At 33.4% G+C, this 18,397-nt stretch overlaps 1 protein-coding gene across 2 annotated transcripts in view; it reads left to right on the forward strand.

Moving 5' to 3' along the window:
* Positions 1-18,397, forward strand: part of PLCE1 (phospholipase C epsilon 1) — a 307,874-nt gene that overhangs the window by 163,789 nt on the left and 125,688 nt on the right. For both annotated transcript variants that reach the window (XM_051981681.1, XM_051981682.1), the window contains exons 4-6: positions 8,770-8,915; positions 13,831-14,089; positions 16,292-16,497. In XM_051981681.1, coding sequence (XP_051837641.1) covers positions 8,770-8,915; positions 13,831-14,089; positions 16,292-16,497 — 611 coding nt within the window. The remainder of the gene's footprint in view (positions 1-8,769; positions 8,916-13,830; positions 14,090-16,291; positions 16,498-18,397) is intronic.

The following is an 18,397-nucleotide window of genomic DNA, read 5'->3' on the forward strand; positions in this document are numbered from 1 at the left end:
CTGGCATAGGGGCATGCTTTAGTAGTGTTGGAAGACTTCAATTATCTCAACATCTGCTGGATGAGTCTGCCAAAAGCAGAGCAGCCAATATATTATTTTTACTTTCCTTAATGATAATTTCATCCTTCAAAAGATAGAAGATCCAATGAAGAGAAATCTTTTTCTACTTAATTCTCTGAAAAAGACAAAGTTCTTGGTTTTGCGAAGTACCTTGGTTTCCCAAGGTAACCTTAGGGAAAAGTGATCAAATTAGAATTTGTGATATAGAAGGAGAGAAAGACTAATCAGACTGGTGCGATCATCATAGATTTTGGGAGAGCAGGGGTTTTTTTTTCCCCCTAGTAATAGCTTTTTATTTTCAAAATATATGCAATGATAGTTTTTAACATTCACCCTTGCAAAACCTTGTGAGAAAAGAAAAAAATGAGAAAAAAGCACACAAACAACAACAAAGAAGGTGAAAAACTATGTTGTGATCCACATTCAGTCCTCAGAGCCCTTTTTTTGGATGCAAATGGCTCTCTTCATCACAAGTCTATTGGAATTGGTCTGAATCATCTCATTGTTGAAAAAAGTCACATCATCAGAGTTGATCATCACATAATCTTGTTTTTTTTTTTTCTTTTTGGTCTGATTTTTCTTGGGCAGCCTGATAAATGTGATAATATGGAAATATGTACAGCAGAATTGTGCATATTTTACCTATGTTGGATTACTTGCTGTCTAGGGGAGAGAGGAAGAGAGAAAAGAGGGAAAAGTATAGAGCACAAGGTTTTGTGCAGAGTCTTACATGACCAGACTTTTCTGAAATCATCCTATCCTACTGATCATTTCTTATAGAACAATAATATTCCATAACATTCATATATCACAACTTATTCAGCCATTCCCCAACTAATGGGCATCCACTCAGTTTCCAGTTCCTTGTCACTACAAAAAGGGCTGTCACAAACATTTTTGCATATGTTGGTCCTTTTCATTTTTTTTTTTAACTCTTGGGATACAAGCCCAGTGGAAATACTGCCGAATCAAAAGCTATACACAGTTTGATAGCCCTTTCGTTGGGCATAGTTCCAAATTGCTCTCCAGAATGATTGGATCAGTTCACAAATCTACCGGCAATGTATTAATGTTCTAGTTTTCCCACATCCTCTCCAACATTTATCATTATTTTTTCCTATCCTCTTAGCCAATCTGAAAGGTATGTAGTGGTATCTCACAGTTGTCTTAATTTGTATTTCTCTAAACAATAGTGATTTAGAGCATTTTTTCATATGACTAAAAATGGTTCTAATTTCTTTGAAAATTGTCTGTTTATATCCTTTGACTACTTATCAATTGGGGAATTGTTTTTATTCTTATAAATTTGAGTCAGATCTCTCTATATTTTAGATGTGAGGACTTATCAGAAGACTAGGATGTAAAAAATTTTTCTCAGTTTTTGGTATCTTTCCCAAGAAAGATATCTTTTCCCAATTTCAGTATCTTTGCCAAGAAAAACACAAATGGGTTCACAAAGAGATGGTCACAATTGAAATGACTGAACAACAAATGAATGCAATTGGGATCTGTTGTCATTGTTCTAAATGCTCACAAGATGTTTCTTTTTTTAATATGATTAAAAACTCATCTCTCTGAATAAGCCCTTCCTAATTTTCCATACCTCAGGATCTGTTATTCTCTTTAGTCCAATTTCTGGTCTGGATTTATGTAACATATATCAAAAATCATGTGTTTTAGGTAGCCACAACTATATGTGTTTCAACATATTTGGCATGTTGTTGCATCTACTTATATGTCTTTTTTCATTTACTGCAAGTTCTACAAGAAAACAAGACCTTCTTTTCTTTTCATGGCTATTCTTGACATATAATAAGTGTTTATTTCCTAACTTATTTTGATTGATAGCTTGCTTCCCCGATAGTCAAGCAACAAAGGATAAGGAAGAGTTCTCTGTCTTTTGACTCTCACCAAGTTTCCACATAGATTAAAAAAATATAAATTGCTTATTACTAAGAAAAGGTTTGGGGGGAATAGCTAATATTCAGAAATTTCAAAGAGTAAGATAATCTTTTAAATTATATATAGATGAAATAGACTATATGAAGAAATATCAAAAACTTGTCATGAATAGTGTTTAGCACTAAATGCTGAATTGTTCTTTATTAAGCACATTTTAACAATATAGATACCTACAGCAAGCATCATTTCTGCCTAGTACCTAACCACTGTTTTCTGTGCCAAGGGCAAACATGAGTCCTAGGCAAAAGACTAAGTATAGTTAATAGGACAGTTCTAGTACAAACTTATGGGTTCCCATAATGTATATAACATCCCATACTAAACACATAACTTTAGGAAACATGAGAGATAAGAGGAAGGATAGAAGAGACCCAATCAACTAGTCATTTTTGCCAGTAATTCCTTTGGCCGTCTGGTGACTTTTATGCACCCCTTCTCAGAACATGTTTTACATACATAAAATAAAATACTTATACTTAATGTGGAAATATGTTTAAAAAAGAATTGCACATGTTTAACCTATATTGGATTACTTGCTGTCTAGGAGAGGGTGGAGAAGAAGGGAGGGAGAAAAATTTGGAACACAAGGTTTTAAAAGGTTGAATGTTTGATAACTATCTTTGTAGGCATAGTGAAAATAAAAAGCTATTAGCATTTAAAAATATTATCTTGAAATTCAGTTATAATTTTTAAAAAAGTTCCAACCCCAAGTTCAGAATTTTTGCAACAGATTAAAGTTCTCTTGAGGAATTTAGCCTCAAATAGGTAGAAAACTTCCAAGAATGAAATTCTGAAAATACAAAATTGGAATCATTTTGATAAGGAAGAAAAGGGAAAATGATCTAAAAAGACGTATGAATATTCTGGAAACTATAAGAAACTTCTATTTAAGAGAGCCATGGTGATTTACAGGGCATATACCTTGGGGCAACTAGCTTTTAAAAGGAAGAGCTATATAAAATAAAGACCAAATGAATGACAGCTGAGACATGGAGAAACAAAATTGTTCTTTACACATAGACTCTACTTTGCACAACCCCTTAAGAACCTCTTGTCACAAAAAAGAAGCAAATCTTTGATTCCATCAAAGTAGAAGAAGCAATAATGGAGGGTATGGAGTTCCTCGACTAGCAGCACAGATTGAGTGATGGAAGATGCCCTTGTCTGACCCTCCTGGACAACAAGTTCTTAAACCAGTGAAGAATTTCCTAGATATTCTTGAACTAAAATTCTTGGACCCCATATAGAAGTTACTACACAATCCTTGAATTGAGCTAACCTGCTCAATTCAACCTGTATCTGAGTTCCTTATCTGAAAAATGGAGTTAGTAATAGCACCTACCTCCTAGGGTTGTTTTTAAAGATTAAATGAACTAATAAAGTTAAAAAATACCTGTCATATTTTAAAGTGCTACCCATAGCTGAGTCCCAGTTGATGCAAATAATAAATCCTGTGAACTGTTTTCATTATTCCAATGGAGATCCTAATTTCTCAATGAAAATTAATAATGAAAAAATTTTTAAATAAAATAAAATTTTAAAAAATTAAAAATTAATATGACAGCAAAAGAAAAGAAAATTTAAGGTCTAGAAGGCAAACCTTTTCAGAATAAGGCTGTTCTGCCCACATTAAAAATTTGTTGACAGTGCATCTATCTTCAATTATTTTCTTCACTTACTAGATTTATTTGGTATGTCCTCATCTCCATTGGCTGCCTCTCTGATAAATTTAACATTATATAATTGAGCCCAAATCTTACAGCCATCAATCCAACCAACACTTGGCAGCAAAAGTTTCTTCACTGTTAGTTTACTTTCCATTTTCTTTAAATCATTTAAATAAACTTGAAGATTTTGTTTGAATAGATATAACTAAAAGATACTCCATTTTTGTGATTATAATACGATTGTTCCTTATAGTTGTTTGCAAACCACAAAAAGCTAATATAGTTTTATCTTTTTTCTTTTAATTCACCATGTATATAATATACCATGCCATAGATTCAGACATTCCAACACCTCATCCTATTTTAGAGTTATTATGACCATGTGCACGTAATTGAATTATATCAAATTTAGTAGTTGTACTAATACAGTAACAGATCTCTTCTTTTTATACAGTGTTTCCAACTAAAGTATTCTTTCTATCCATTTTGTTAAGGACTCTTTAAAAAAATTAACAAAAATATTGTTAATATGCTATACAGTAGTACCTCACCTCTGTATGTGGCAATAGGCAAGTACAGATTGACTAATAGGAATATGTTAACACATCTTTGACTAGTTAGTATAGCTATTAATTGAATTTTGGCTCTCAACAATTCCAAGAACCTATAATGGCAAGAGATTTAGGAAATACTTGTTAGGAGCAGGAATGATGGTAAGGATTAGTAAGATCCAATATCAAATAAATAGGATTACAGAGGACACTATTCATTTCAAAATTCAATTATCAAAATGCTTATTTTTTAAAAAAAAGTTCACAAACCCCTAGGTAAGAAATGTCACCCTATAGTATTTTGCATGGTAGAAATATATAGGCAATTTTCTCTCTTCCCTGTGTTGAAATTTAAAGCCCTTTTGTTTAGATTCAATTATTTAGAACTCTGAAAAACCTTCTGGAGTTAGCAATATGTTCACCTCCTTTCCCATTTTTTAAATATAACTAATCATTCTTTCACATTTAGTGATTGTTTTGACAATCACTGTTTTGGCTTTCTAAGAATTGAACACATTGTCTACAAAAATTACACTTAAGTTTTTATCATTTGATGTCTATAAAATCATGAATACTTGGGTATAGACAGGGAAAAAAACAAGATCTGAAAAGAGATCACTTTAAAAAAATTTTTTTTTGATAACAGTGTTTACACAGTGACAAAACCAAGGCCCTAGGGAGTCACACTCTAAAATGGAACAACAGTTGGTTTAAATTAGGTTTCCATGTGAAATACAGTATAGCTATTTTTTACTAACATTGTGGGAAAGTATATGGGAAATGATTTAACTGATAGGAATTAAATTTGGATGCATGATCAACATTTAGCCATGAATTGCTAACAGCACATTTAATTCTTATCCTTTCATGCAAGTCAGTTCCTCATAGAAATTATGTAAAGCCTCACCAGGTTATATTAATTCTCAGGCCACATTCATGCTGTTTCACTTGAGTAGCAATGTAATCATTGGCAGCCAAGTATCCTGAAGAACCAGTAATTACACTTCCCAAGGTGACTAATTTTTTATTAGTTTTAGTTAAGGAGAAGATGAGGCAACCTACTATGCTGAAAAGAAATCTGAATGAAGAGTAAAAAGAATCCCTAGCATCCACTGTTGATTTTAGATGTTTGAGTTTAAGTTTATTACTCTATTTATTGGGGCCCCATTTTACTATACTCATATATAAAAGTATGTCAGAGAGGTGAGGTAGAAATCAGATGAGTCTGTTACTATTATTTCTGCCACTACCTCAGTTTCACTGGACCATTTTCCCCATAAACCAAGTATGTATCAACATGAAGATTCCAACAAACAGTTAACTAAATGAATATGCATATACATATACATATACTAATGGTTGTATTATTGCTTGCAAAAGTCTTGTCACTGCATGCTTATAAGTGTTTTGTTTAGCAATATGTGTGTAATAATACAAAGAATGACTGAACAGCCTTGGAATGTAGGGTAATGTGTGCCTTGTCCCTCTCCACTAAGGGGACCCTTCAGCTCTGAATCTAAGTGTGCAAATCAGGTTACATCCTGGAGAAACTTCAATTCTCTGAAAGAAGAGTTAGGTTCTTTCTTTTTTTTTTTCAAAGTTCTATTTTTGTTTTGTTTTTACATTATAATTATTTATAGGTTACTCTCACTTTCATGAGAAATTTCTTGTAACAAAGTAAAATAGTTAAGTAAAACAACTCAGTTCCAGGATCTTCACACTCCCATTGTTATATGGAGAAGGAAGTGCTAGCTGTTCATGAGGATTTGAATACCTCGACTTTATGGATCCTAGTCAGCTTTTAATTCTACTATTCTTCAGCCTCTAATCCTTCTTTATATCAGCAAATAAAATTGACACAGGATTGAAACAGACCACTTAAATTTCTCAGTCCAGTACAGAGGCCAGCAAGATGCATGCATAGATACCCTGGAGCCATTACTCTATATTTCCATCTCCATTCTTGTTCCTTCCAGATTTCATGGGTTGTCCATAAATAAGTTTAGTTCTGGCTTCATTATGAATCCCTTCCCTGCCAAGCCTAATATCTTAAGTGGGACATCTCAAAATTTGTAGTCCACGGGTCATCCCCTTGGGGAATATATAAAGAGATATGACAAACAAAATAATACATAAGTGAATCAGATTAGTATAACCAGAGTGCTATGTAAGATATGAGGGGAAATGTCATTATAAATTATGAAGATCTGTAAATGTTTGGTGTTAGAGATGGAATTTAATTTAGACCTTAAAAAATGTATAAGACGTTAGCACCTAAGAAGGATAGGAGAAACATTCATAGTACATAAAATTATGTGAGCACTTATAAAGGTGATGGTGGTTAAATCCCATTTGAATAAAGTATATGTGATATGGAAAGTGGGTATTATGAGGTAAGGCTAAAGAAATAGATGGCACCAAATCATATCTTAAATTTTGTATTAAGGAGTTATAAGTTTACTTGAGTTTTGAGCAGAAGTGACATTACTAAACATATGCTTATTTAGTCCAAAAGCAACAAATGGATTTATTAGAAGGCTATTGAAGTCTAGGGAATTAGTTGAAATGGTTTTCATCATTCATTTTTGAAGATTTTGTGTTCCATATTTTTTCTTCTCTCTCCCTAAACAGCAAGCAATCCAATATAGGTTAAACATATGCAATCCTTTTTAAAATATGTATATATTTTATATGTTGTATAAGAAAAATCAGACCAAAAGAGAAAAAAAAATGAGAAAGAAAAGGTAAACAGACAAAAAAGGTGAAAATACTGTGCTTTGACCCACATTCAGTTTCCATAGTTCCCTCTTTGGATGCAGATGGCATTTTCCATCCTGGTGGAATTGTCTTGGATTACCACCTTACTGAGAAGAGCCAAGTCCATCACATTTGATCATCCCATTATCTTGCTACAATGTTCTTCTGGTTCTGCTCATTTCACTCAACATTTGTTCATGTAAGTCTTTCCAGGCTTTTCTGAAAGCAGCTTATTCATCATTTCTTATAAAACAATAATATTCCATTATATTCATATACCATAACTAATTCAGCCATTCCCCAATTGATGATCATCCATTCAGTTTCCAATTCTTTGCCACTAGAAAAAAAGCTGTTAGCATGATTTCAACCCATTGGCAGAGCTGAGATGAAATACAAAATTGAAATAGAATAAATAACCAAGTATTTCCTGGCACTAGTTATAATCTCTGCTCCTTTCTCATTTCCTTAGTGATTTATCATCTACTAGTCTTCACCAGTCACCCAAATATTTCACATAACCAAAATTCTGCCATTCTACAGAAAGAAATTTGGAGCTTTGCCCAAAAAACTATAAAACTATGCATATCCTTTGATCCAGCAATACCACTGCTAGATGACTATCCCAAAGACATCCAAAATAGGGAAAAGGACCTATTTATACAAAAAATTTATGGTACCTCTTTTTTGCGTTGGCTAAGAATGGGAAATCAGAGGGTCGACTGTCAGTTAGGGAATGGGCTAAGCAAGCTGTGGTATACAGTTGTAATGGAGTAGTATTGTATTATAAGAAATAACATGCAGGATAACTTCAGAAAAATCTGGAAAGATTTACATGAATTGATGTTCAGTAAAGTAAACAGAACAAGGAGGATGTTGTAAACAGTAACAGCAATATTATTCAGTGAAAGACCATGAACAGTTTAGCTATTCTCAGTAATACAGTGATCCAAGATAATCCCAAAGGATTAATTATGAAACATAGTATCCTCATCTAGAGAAAAAACTGATGGTTTGTATACAAACTGAAGCATGCAATTTTCCACTATTTTTCCTTTATTCTAGTCTTTTTATGCAAAATTACTAATATGAAAATGTTTTAAATAATTGTATATGTTTACTCTTATTGTACTCTTACTGTCTCAGAGAGGGAGGTTGGGGAGAGAGGGATAGAATTTGGGACTCCAAACTTTAAATAAAAATGTTAAAGAATTGAAAAACAATACTTCAAAGATAGTGATTACAGATAGTTTCTACTCACTGAAAAAGAAGGACCACATTGTCATAGGAGATAATATCCAAACTTGAGATTGGTCAGAGAAGGATTTTTATTGAATATTTTTGTGAGTGACTTTTGTATAATAAATTAAGGAGAGAGCTAGAAAATTTCAAAGTACAAATAACTGAGTGTGTATATTGAAGAGCATAATACAGCTTTTATAATGAAGAACTTAAATATACTGACATCAACATTATATTTGTGACTTAATTTGACTTATAAGGAAAAAGACTTTCAGAGTTCCTTAGTCCAGTGGTCCAATACCCTAATTTCAAAGGTAAAGTAAGTAAACAAAAGCACAGAAAGCTTAGGTAATGTGACTAAGAACATACAATTAATAAGGGGCAGAGCCAGGACTAGAACCTAGTGTTCTTACTATACACAATATGCTGCCTTTTTGAAAATATTTAAATGAATGTTCTTAGTATAAACATTTATGTTTAAATATTATTTAAGATATGACTTCAGCTTTTTCTATCTCATTTTTTATAAGGTGAGTTCTTGGGTGACGTGGCTGATACTCACAGCAGGTACCATGGAAGAAAAACGGGAAGTCTTCTCATATTTAGTACACATTGCAAAATGCTGCTGGAATATGGGCAACTACAATGCTGTTATGGAATTCTTGGCTGGCCTCAGGTATGCTCATTGGTAAATGAAATTAATATTAAAACAATTACTGTAGACATTTACATAATTCTGATATAATTCCATATAATTTTGTATCTTTCAAATCATGTCACTAAACATCACTAAATTGTCTTATTATTCACTTTACATAAGCTTGTAGCATGTCATGATTTAGAAATTAGAATATACAGTGGATTTTGTTGACCAGTTTTCCTTATTCCTCAGGGACAATACAGAGCTCAGTCTCATATTAGTTATTTGAGGTTTTAATTGGAGTCTCCTACATCATAGATTTTTACTCTATATCTGTGTTCCATTGCTTACTTGAAAGTTAGAATTTACTTTGCTGTTTCTGGACTTACTATTTTTGTAAGTCTTGGTCCTTTGGTGCCATGAATCTCAAAATTTCAGATTAAATTATTTTGACCTGGATAGTGAGGGGTATGGAAAATATTATTTCAGGAACTGGAGATGTTTAGCCTGGACAAAAGAAAATTAAGACAAAACATTTCTCCAAATATTTGGAAGGCTGTCATGTATAAGAGAAATCAGACATTTTCTAAAAGGGATAGAACTTTCCCCATAAGGACATTTAGAAAGATTTCAGCTCAATATTAAAAAAAAAAAAAAAAAACCTTTGCAACATTTGAACAATTCTACCTTGTAAGGGAGTGAGTTATTTATTATTAAAGTCTTTAAGGAAAAAATGGATGACCATCTGTCAGGGATATTATAAAAGGCCTTTCAACATTGGATGAAGAGATAAACTAGTTAATTCCCAAGGCTTCTTCCAATTTAGAAATTCTTTATTATTCTGTCTAGCCAACTTTTCCCCTTTCATTTCTACAGTTCAACAAGTATTATCAAGCTCTTCGTACAGTGTATGATCTATTGTTCTCATCACTGTCTTTACTAACTTTTATAGGTTACTATTTAATTAGTCTCTGTCTCAGATAAAGTTCCTGTCCCACTGGGATAAGGCTTATCTACTTCTAACAGTGTCACACCAGACAGCATATTACACTGAAGCCCTATCCAATGGGGTTTTAAGTCTTCCTCACATCTTTCAGCTAGGCTCATGAGATACCTCATTTATCTCCGTGTTTGCCATGATTCTCCAGCCTTTTCACAAATTAGCAAGTCTGAATTCCAAGAAGTGATCACCACTCCTTGGTGGTTGTAGGGGTAAGCCCTACATAAATATACTTATCCTGCTTATTATTTGCTCTTGAGCTTCCATCCTATATGTTTTCTATCTATACAATCAGCCACTCACAATAATGATACATTTATATCTTAAACATCGCCATTTACTTAGTAATAAAAAAAGAAATAGTATTGTGCATATTCATATGTTAAAGTAAATACATAAGTAATAAAAATGATAAATAAATATAAACCTAGATCACAGTCTCCTACTGACTCACTCAATAGCTGTGGCAAGAGTGGGCACATACTTATGAGAAACTGGATTGGAAATACATGGGTGAGAAAAATCCATGTGCTTAGAATAATCCAGAAGTCTAAACTGCAGATTTCATTGTTACTAGTTCATTCAGGAACATCTGTACCACATGAAATTATTTCCCTGTCAACTGCTTGAGCAAAACCTCCATAAGTTCCTTTAGTTAACCATCACCCTTAAATGAACATTTAGAAAATGTTAGCTCTTAATGTGAATATCAGTTCTTTTTAAGCCATGCAAATCCCAAGCTCATCAAACTACTATCTCTGGATTTTTAGACTAGACTAGCCAGTTTCGAACTCTCCCAAATCTTTTGCTATTAACTCAAATTATAGCTCATATCAATACAGTTCAGGCTCAGAACACTCACCAGTATATCCCAGTAGTTGTGAAGCCTCTTCCCTTCCTTTTCAAGCAAGAAGTGGTAACAGAAAAAACACCCTTATGAAAAACTTCACCTTTCTCCAATTCTAGTTGGTGATGAAGGGCAATACCTATTGTTAGCCAATGACGTCGCTTCTCTCATGTCAATCAGAGACCATTCAACTAAAGCTTTCTCAGCAGTCTGCTTCTGATAGTCCTAGTTCTAACAGCAGCAGCTATTCTGATTCCCTACTATTTAATTTGCCCTCTTTTAAAGTTCTTCTTCCCTTGAAGATAGATACTTTGCTGCTTTTTTCTCACTAAGAAGTCACAACTCCCCTAATTTTTTTTATTAAATTGTTTATTTCTAAACATATTTCAGTGTCCAAATGCTTATTGGATTTCTTATTTTCTTAATTTTTACCGTTTGGTCATAAAATATGTATATGGAAATTATGGTAAATATCTCTCATATCTCAGCTCTGATCTTTCCAGTAAGGCAATCTATCTCTTTAGTGTTCTTGAAATGATATTAATTTCCATTCATATTTCTTTAGTTTTTAATAAATAAAAGATTTTCTCTGCTTCTTTGTGACTTTAATCAAATGAGATGTTCTTTATAAATCACTCTACACTATTAACAAAGAAATCCAAATCCTCAACTATAGGCCACAAGTGATTTCACTCCAGACCTGTCCAAATTCTATTGAAAACAAATATCTTATCTGTTTATATTAAAAACAAAATTCTTGCCCAAAAAGTTATCAAACTGTCCATACCTTTTGATCCAGCAGTGCTACTATTGGGCTTATACCCCAAAGAGATACTAAAGAAGGGAAAGGGACCTGTATGTGCCAAAATGTTTGTGGCAGCCCTGTTTGTAGTAGCTAGAAACTGGAAAATGAATGGATGCCCATCAATTGGAGAATGGTTGGGTGAACTGTGGTATATGAATGTTATGGAATATTATTGTTCTGTAAGAAATGACCAGCAGGATGAATACAGAGAGGCTTGGAGAGACTTATATGAACAGATGCAACGTGAAATGAGCAGAACCAAGAGATCATTATATACCTCAACAACGATACTGTATGAGGATGTATTCTGATGGAAGTGGATTTCTTTGATAAAGAGAAGATCTAACTCTGTTTCAATTGATCAATGATGGACAGAAGCAGCTACACCCAAAGAAAGAACACTGGGAAATGAATGTAAATAAAGTGTTTGCATTTTGGTTTTTCTTCCCGGGTTATTTTTACCTTCTGAATCCAATTCTTCCTGTGCAACAAGAGAACTTTTCAGTTCTGCAAACATATATTGTATCTAGGATATACTGTGACATATTTAACATGTATAGGACTGCTTGCCATCTGGGGGAGGGGGTAAAGGGAGGGAGGGGAAAAGTCGGAACAAAAGTGAATGCAAGGGTTAATGTTGTAAAAAAAATTACCCAAGCATGGGATGTGTCAAAAAAAAAGTTATAATTATTTTTTAAAAATTCTTTTTCTACTTGGATTAGATATTAAAATTTTTTCCCAATAGTATGTTATTTTTCCAAAAATATGCAAAGATCATTTTCAACATTAAATTTTGTTAAATTGTGTTCTGATTTTTTTTCTTTCCTTCCTTTACCTCTCCTCTCCCCAAGACAGCATACAGTCTGATATAGGTTAAACATGTACAATCCTTTGTTAAGTTGTCCAAGAAAAATCTGACCCAAAGGGGGAAAAAACTATGAGAATGAAAAAGCAAATTACAAAAAAAAGGTAAAAATATTATGCTTCAATCCACATTCAGGCTCTATCCTTCTCTTTCTGGATATGCATTTTCTATCCTAAGTCTATTCAAATTGTCTTGGATCACCACATTGCTGAGAAGAGCCAAGTCTATCATAGTTGATTTAAATAGTATAATGTTCATCCATAACATCCCTTTGAGGATTATTACAAATCCCTTCCTTTACACAAAGCACTTTTTATTTCCTTTTCATTTTTAACTCTGCATTATGAAAAAGACCTTCAAAGGTCTTTAACCCAGCAATAATGAATGCTTCATTTACTTCTCTATCCTGCAGATTTTGTCTGTTTCAGCAATAACCCATTCTGACCTTCTATCTTCAGTGAACTTTCCTGTTTGTCTCTTTAGGCATTGACCTTTAAACATAGACTATTATACAAAATAAGACTCCAGCAAAAATAAATCTCTAATGTAAATGTCATCACTTTAGGGAATTAGGTATTGCCATAATTTTTATAATAATTTTTTGACTTTGATGGAGGCCTTATTTCATGACTAAAAAAATTCTAGGGGCCACTAGTATAATCAAAGGCAAAGGCAAAAGAATAGTCTTAGTTGTGTGGAAAACTCTGTATTTGGTTTAGTGCAGGATCTTGGGCCCAACCTAGAGTGAATTTGCAGCTTTTAAATTAAATTACCAAAATAGGTGGATTTCATTTGTCCCTTGAGACAAAGGATAATCTCAGAATTATCTTTACAGATTTATCCTTTTGGACTCTTTCCCTAGGCCCACTTCAGCTTAAACCCATGTCCCTGACAGTCACCTGAAATCAAATTGGTTTTAGAACTGGAAGGAATGATATTGGAAAATACTATAACTGCTTATCTACTTAATAGTATCAGATTATTATGAACAAGAACAAATGGCCACTTGCACTTTCAGTAAAATGCATAGATGGATGGTTATGTATATAGTTGTGGCATAAAGTAGCATAAATATTTAACCTCTGATATTTACCTACATATGATAAAGCTATTAAAAACACATGCATCATTCATAGATTTCAAGATAGAAGGGACCTTAGAGTAAAGGAATTATTATGACTGTAGTTCTTTCTTGTTTGAAGGTATTTTATCACATACTTCTCAAAATTAAATCGGCACTAGAATCTACACCTGATCTTTTGGACTCTGTGGTTCCCAAAGAACTATGGTTGCTTTTTTAGGCCACTAAGTTTTGGAAGAACATGAAGAAGGCAGCTAACAGTGTTTTTTCAGAAAGTGAGAGTCCATGTAGAACTATAAATTGTTTATGTTTTATTTCCCCATCAACCACAAAATTATGTCTGTTTCTAATAGATCAAGGAAAGTTTTAAAGATGTGGCAGTTTATGGACCAGTCTGACATTGAAACCATGAGAAGCCTGAAGGATGCAATGGCCCAACATGAATCTTCCTCTGAATATAAGAAAGTGGTAAACCGGGCTCTGAATATCCCTGGCTGTAAAGTGGTTCCTTTCTGTGGTGTCTTTTTAAAAGAGCTCTGTGAAATTCTAGATGGAACATCTGGATTTATGAAACTTTGCCCACGATATAATTCACAAGATGAAACTTTAGAGGTAAATCCTTTGAAAACCATATTGTACTGAAAGATGGCTACAGTCTAGTCTGCCTCCTTTTTTGTGTGTTTTTTTTTAAATTAGCATTAATTAAAGGGAATACTTTGTTACTATTGTGTTAAGATTCTTGATATTGCTTATATCTCCCAAATACCTCCAAGAACTATCATAGGCAATTAATCTGAATGACCAAAATAATATTGCTTTTTGGTATTCAGGGACCTTATAGGATCATATATCTAGATTTGGAAGGAATTTTAGAGATCCTCTATCTACTCCAGCCCCTTTATTTTACAGATGAAGGCATTGAGGCCACAGAAATTATTTGCCTTGCCTAAGGACACACAGCCAGTATAATTCTGAGGTGAACATCAAAGGGATGATTTGAATCACATCCTCTAACCAGTATCAGTGTTCTTTCTATTCAGTCATGCTGCCTACTTGTGTTCTACAAAGGGTTATAGTCTGAAAAAAAGATGTATGCACTGACACAGAAAGAGAGACTCTAGGAGGAAAATGGTTTAATTTATTTTCTGGATTTTAAAACTCAAGTGATCATTTGGTTTTTTCCTTGAGGAGAATGAATGTAGAGTAACAAAGAAGTCTCTAAAAAATGGAATAACTCATTTTAATAATAAAAATAACAATAATGCTTTTAATAATAGTAGCTATCATTTACATAATATTTTAAGGTTTATAAAATACTTTGCAAATATTATTTTATCCTCACAACAATCTTCAGAGGCAGGTACTATAATTTATCTCTATTTCACATATAAAGAAAATGAGGTGGTCAAAGGAAAAGAAAATTAGTCCTGAGTCACACAGTTAGGAAATGCCTGAGCCTGGATTTGAATATGGATCTTCCTGACCCCTGCTTCCATTCTCCATCCACTATTCTGCCTAGTTCCCCCTCCTTGGAAGGATTGGAACCAGACTTCCATTCATAGCCTCATAGTGCTCAGATCCTGGGAGTCACAGAGATACTTGAATCTAGACATCTTCCAGGCAGAGGTAAGAGTCAGAAAGAGTAGGAAAGAAAGATGGGAAAGTCCCATTTTAAGTGCTGGAGGTTGGAAGCAATAGAATACCTTCAAGACCTTACAAGGATATATGAGGAAGATTAGGAAACTTGGCACATTTTATGGCAGATGCAAGATGTCTCACTGCCCATCACTTTCACGGTAACAAAGGATGATAGTATCTTACTGACTTTTGTGTCCACTTTGCAAACGACCTCTCCCTTGAATTCTTGGAGCCTTCTGAGTCACCCTAAACAGCAAAAGCAGCACATGTGATGTACCTAGTGCACCTAGATGAGCTGCAGATGGAGTCGTAGCAAAACAGCTTCTGCCATTCTAGTCATATCTCTTTTCCTGTAAACTGTGAATCTGGGGCTGGGGGGTTAGAAGTGAAGAGAGCAGTACATAGGAAATAGGAGGCAATATGATTTGGTGGAGAGAATTCTGAATTTGATTTCTTGGTGCCTTAATTTTTTCATTTGTAAAACAAAGCTGCTTTACTTCTTAGGTCCCTGTCACATGTAAATCTATGAACCTCTGAATAAACAATCATAGCACATTCTCTCATGTGATAAACATTATAACTCTTTTAGGCAGAGAGAAGCAAGACCTACTGTTACGTTGGCAACTGGCCGTAGCTCTGGCTTCTGGTATGGAAAAGTTTCCAACAGAAAGAGAGCCACAGAGTCGGGACAAAAACTTCACTGCTTGGATTGCAGGCTCATACACACTCACAGAAAGAAAATATTCTGTTGATACTGCAATTGACTAAGGCCAAGTGACTTTTTCATGAGGATCTTAAATTTAAACTTAACGACTTAATTAAATTGTACTCTTCTGGTCTTCTCTTCCTACTTTGGTTTTGACACATAAATAAAATAATCTATTTATGTCCTCTGAATTTGTAACAGTTGATTTTTCTCTTTTTAGTTCAAAGTGATGTGTTTATTCTTCAGTATGACAGAAATCACTTTAGTGAAAATCAGAATGAAATTTAGTATTTAAAATCGTGAAGTGAAAAGGTCAAGAACTCTGTGGCCTCTTTGTTTGCTTTCAAGTACAACATAGATAAATGCTATTTTTTCCCACAACTATAAAGCCACAATAGCCCAAATGAAGTAGGTTACTTGGTCATGCGATATTTAATTGCACTTTCAAATCTAAATATTTTTCTTTCTAGTTTGTAGCTGATTACAATGGACAAGATAATTTTTTACAACGAGTAGGACAAGATGGCTTAAACAACCCAGAGAAGGAATCCACTGTCAACAGTATTTTTCAAATTATCCGAAGCTGCAATCGTAGTCTGGAACCTGAAGAAGAAGACAGCTTAAGTGAAGGCAATGATTCAAGGAAAAATTCCTTGAAAGATAAAACCCGATTACAGTAGGTTTCACTTTTTTTTTAAGAAAAAATATTAATTACTTATACTTTCTGAATATTATTTTCTTATTCAAGTTTGGTGAGTTTTATGAATTTACTTTAGCTTTAGATGAGCTTTATGAATTTACACATTAATAAAAAGCAGTGATAATGTTCTGGCTAAATCCTGCCTTGAGTACTAGATGAATTGGTTTCTAGTCTCACTTGTGCTTCTTAGCTGTGTGACATATTACAAGTTAATTAACTTCTCTGCACCTTTTTCCTCATCTGAGAAATGAAGAGATAGGGAGTTCCTTTCTGAAACTCCTTATATTGTGCCTTACTTGTTCTAAACTTCTTTTTTAATTTACCTGCTTTAATAAAATAATTGCTTGCAAATGAAACCCTTGCATTTGTTACATGAAATTTTAGAGGCCATATGGCCAATCATTTTAGCACTAGAACAATGATATCTTTAGATGAGAATCTGTGTTATTTGTATCTATAAAGTATTTGTTTGCTTTTTAAGGTGAAAAGTATTTTTACATTTACTTTTACATATAAAGGTGATTTAGATATAATCACTGACTGGTTTTTTAAAGTATGTTATATCAAGTTTGCATTGCTATCTAGGCATATATATGCTTGCATGCCTTTGACTTCAAATTAGGTAAAATTCTAGCCAAGCTTAGGAACATTTTAAAATCATTCAAAATATTAGAATTATATGATATAATATGAATTTATCATGATTATGAACAAAATCCTGCCAAGTAGAAACAGCTCTATATAAGGAATTCATAACACTGTTTAGGTTTTTCTGTGTAAAAATTGGGTTTTAGCTAATAACTGTATAAGTTTAATTTTCTTATTAGTTCCTCTTTTCCCTTCCCTATATACAAAAGTTTTCATCTTAAACTTTCCCAGAGTGAATTCAGATAAAACCAAAAGTAAAGGAGACACCATTATTCCTGGGAATAGAGTGAAACAAAGGATGAACAGTGAGGTCAGACTGTAACCTCTTGTATACACGTATATGGCTTTCTTCTCGTCCTTCTTTTACTTTTCCTTCTCCTCCTCCACATGCCATAGTAGACTGCTATTCCTTGACAGGGTGATAATATCAGCAAGGAAATAAAAACAAGATCATTTGCCCTTCAAGAAGGAATGAGATTTTTCAGTTTAACCAAAGGCAAATTCCTAGAAGGACCCTGTGATTACTAAGGGTAAGACTGAAACAGATCAGATATTTATGTCTTATCTCCTGAAGTCTTTGTTTTGTGGGTAGGTCCATAATTTCCAGGTCTAAAACCTTCTTTTTTTCTTTCCCTTCCCCCCCCCTTTCAATGTTTCCTAGTTCATACCTATTTACTTCCCCAATGCAAGTAAAAAAAATCTGCTTGAAATAGGCCATTTTATTATACCTATTCTAATGACTACTTTCCATTTTCCTCTTTACATACTGTCACTTTAATCAAGGGGGAAATCACCTATAATGACTGGAGTTACTCACTGAAAGAGGGTAAAAAGTGTTTTGTAAACATCAATCACTGCTTTCCTTCCAGATTTTATTATTCTTTATTTAGAGTGTTTTATAGTACAGTTCTTAGGATATAAACTCACTTTATGTACATTTATGTGCATGATACTTAAGACTGTTTGGCATTTGTACTTTATTACAATTTTTTCCCTTCTCTGGTAGAAAACTACTCTATTGTCAGAATTATGTTTGCTAACTTGGCATTAGCAAATATGTTATTTTATACTTGATATATAACTAAACCTCTTTTATGGAAAGTTTTAATTTAAGATGTTGGCTTATTTATTTCTACATATGGAAAATTCTGGTGCTTTCATATCCAATGTCAATGTAAGTATCCATAATTATCTTCTGTTTGGTCCTTAGTTTCTCCTTTTCAGAAAA

The sequence above is a fragment of the Antechinus flavipes genome, chromosome 2, assembly GCF_016432865.1.
Source record: "Antechinus flavipes isolate AdamAnt ecotype Samford, QLD, Australia chromosome 2, AdamAnt_v2, whole genome shotgun sequence".
NCBI lineage: Eukaryota > Metazoa > Chordata > Mammalia > Dasyuromorphia > Dasyuridae > Antechinus > Antechinus flavipes.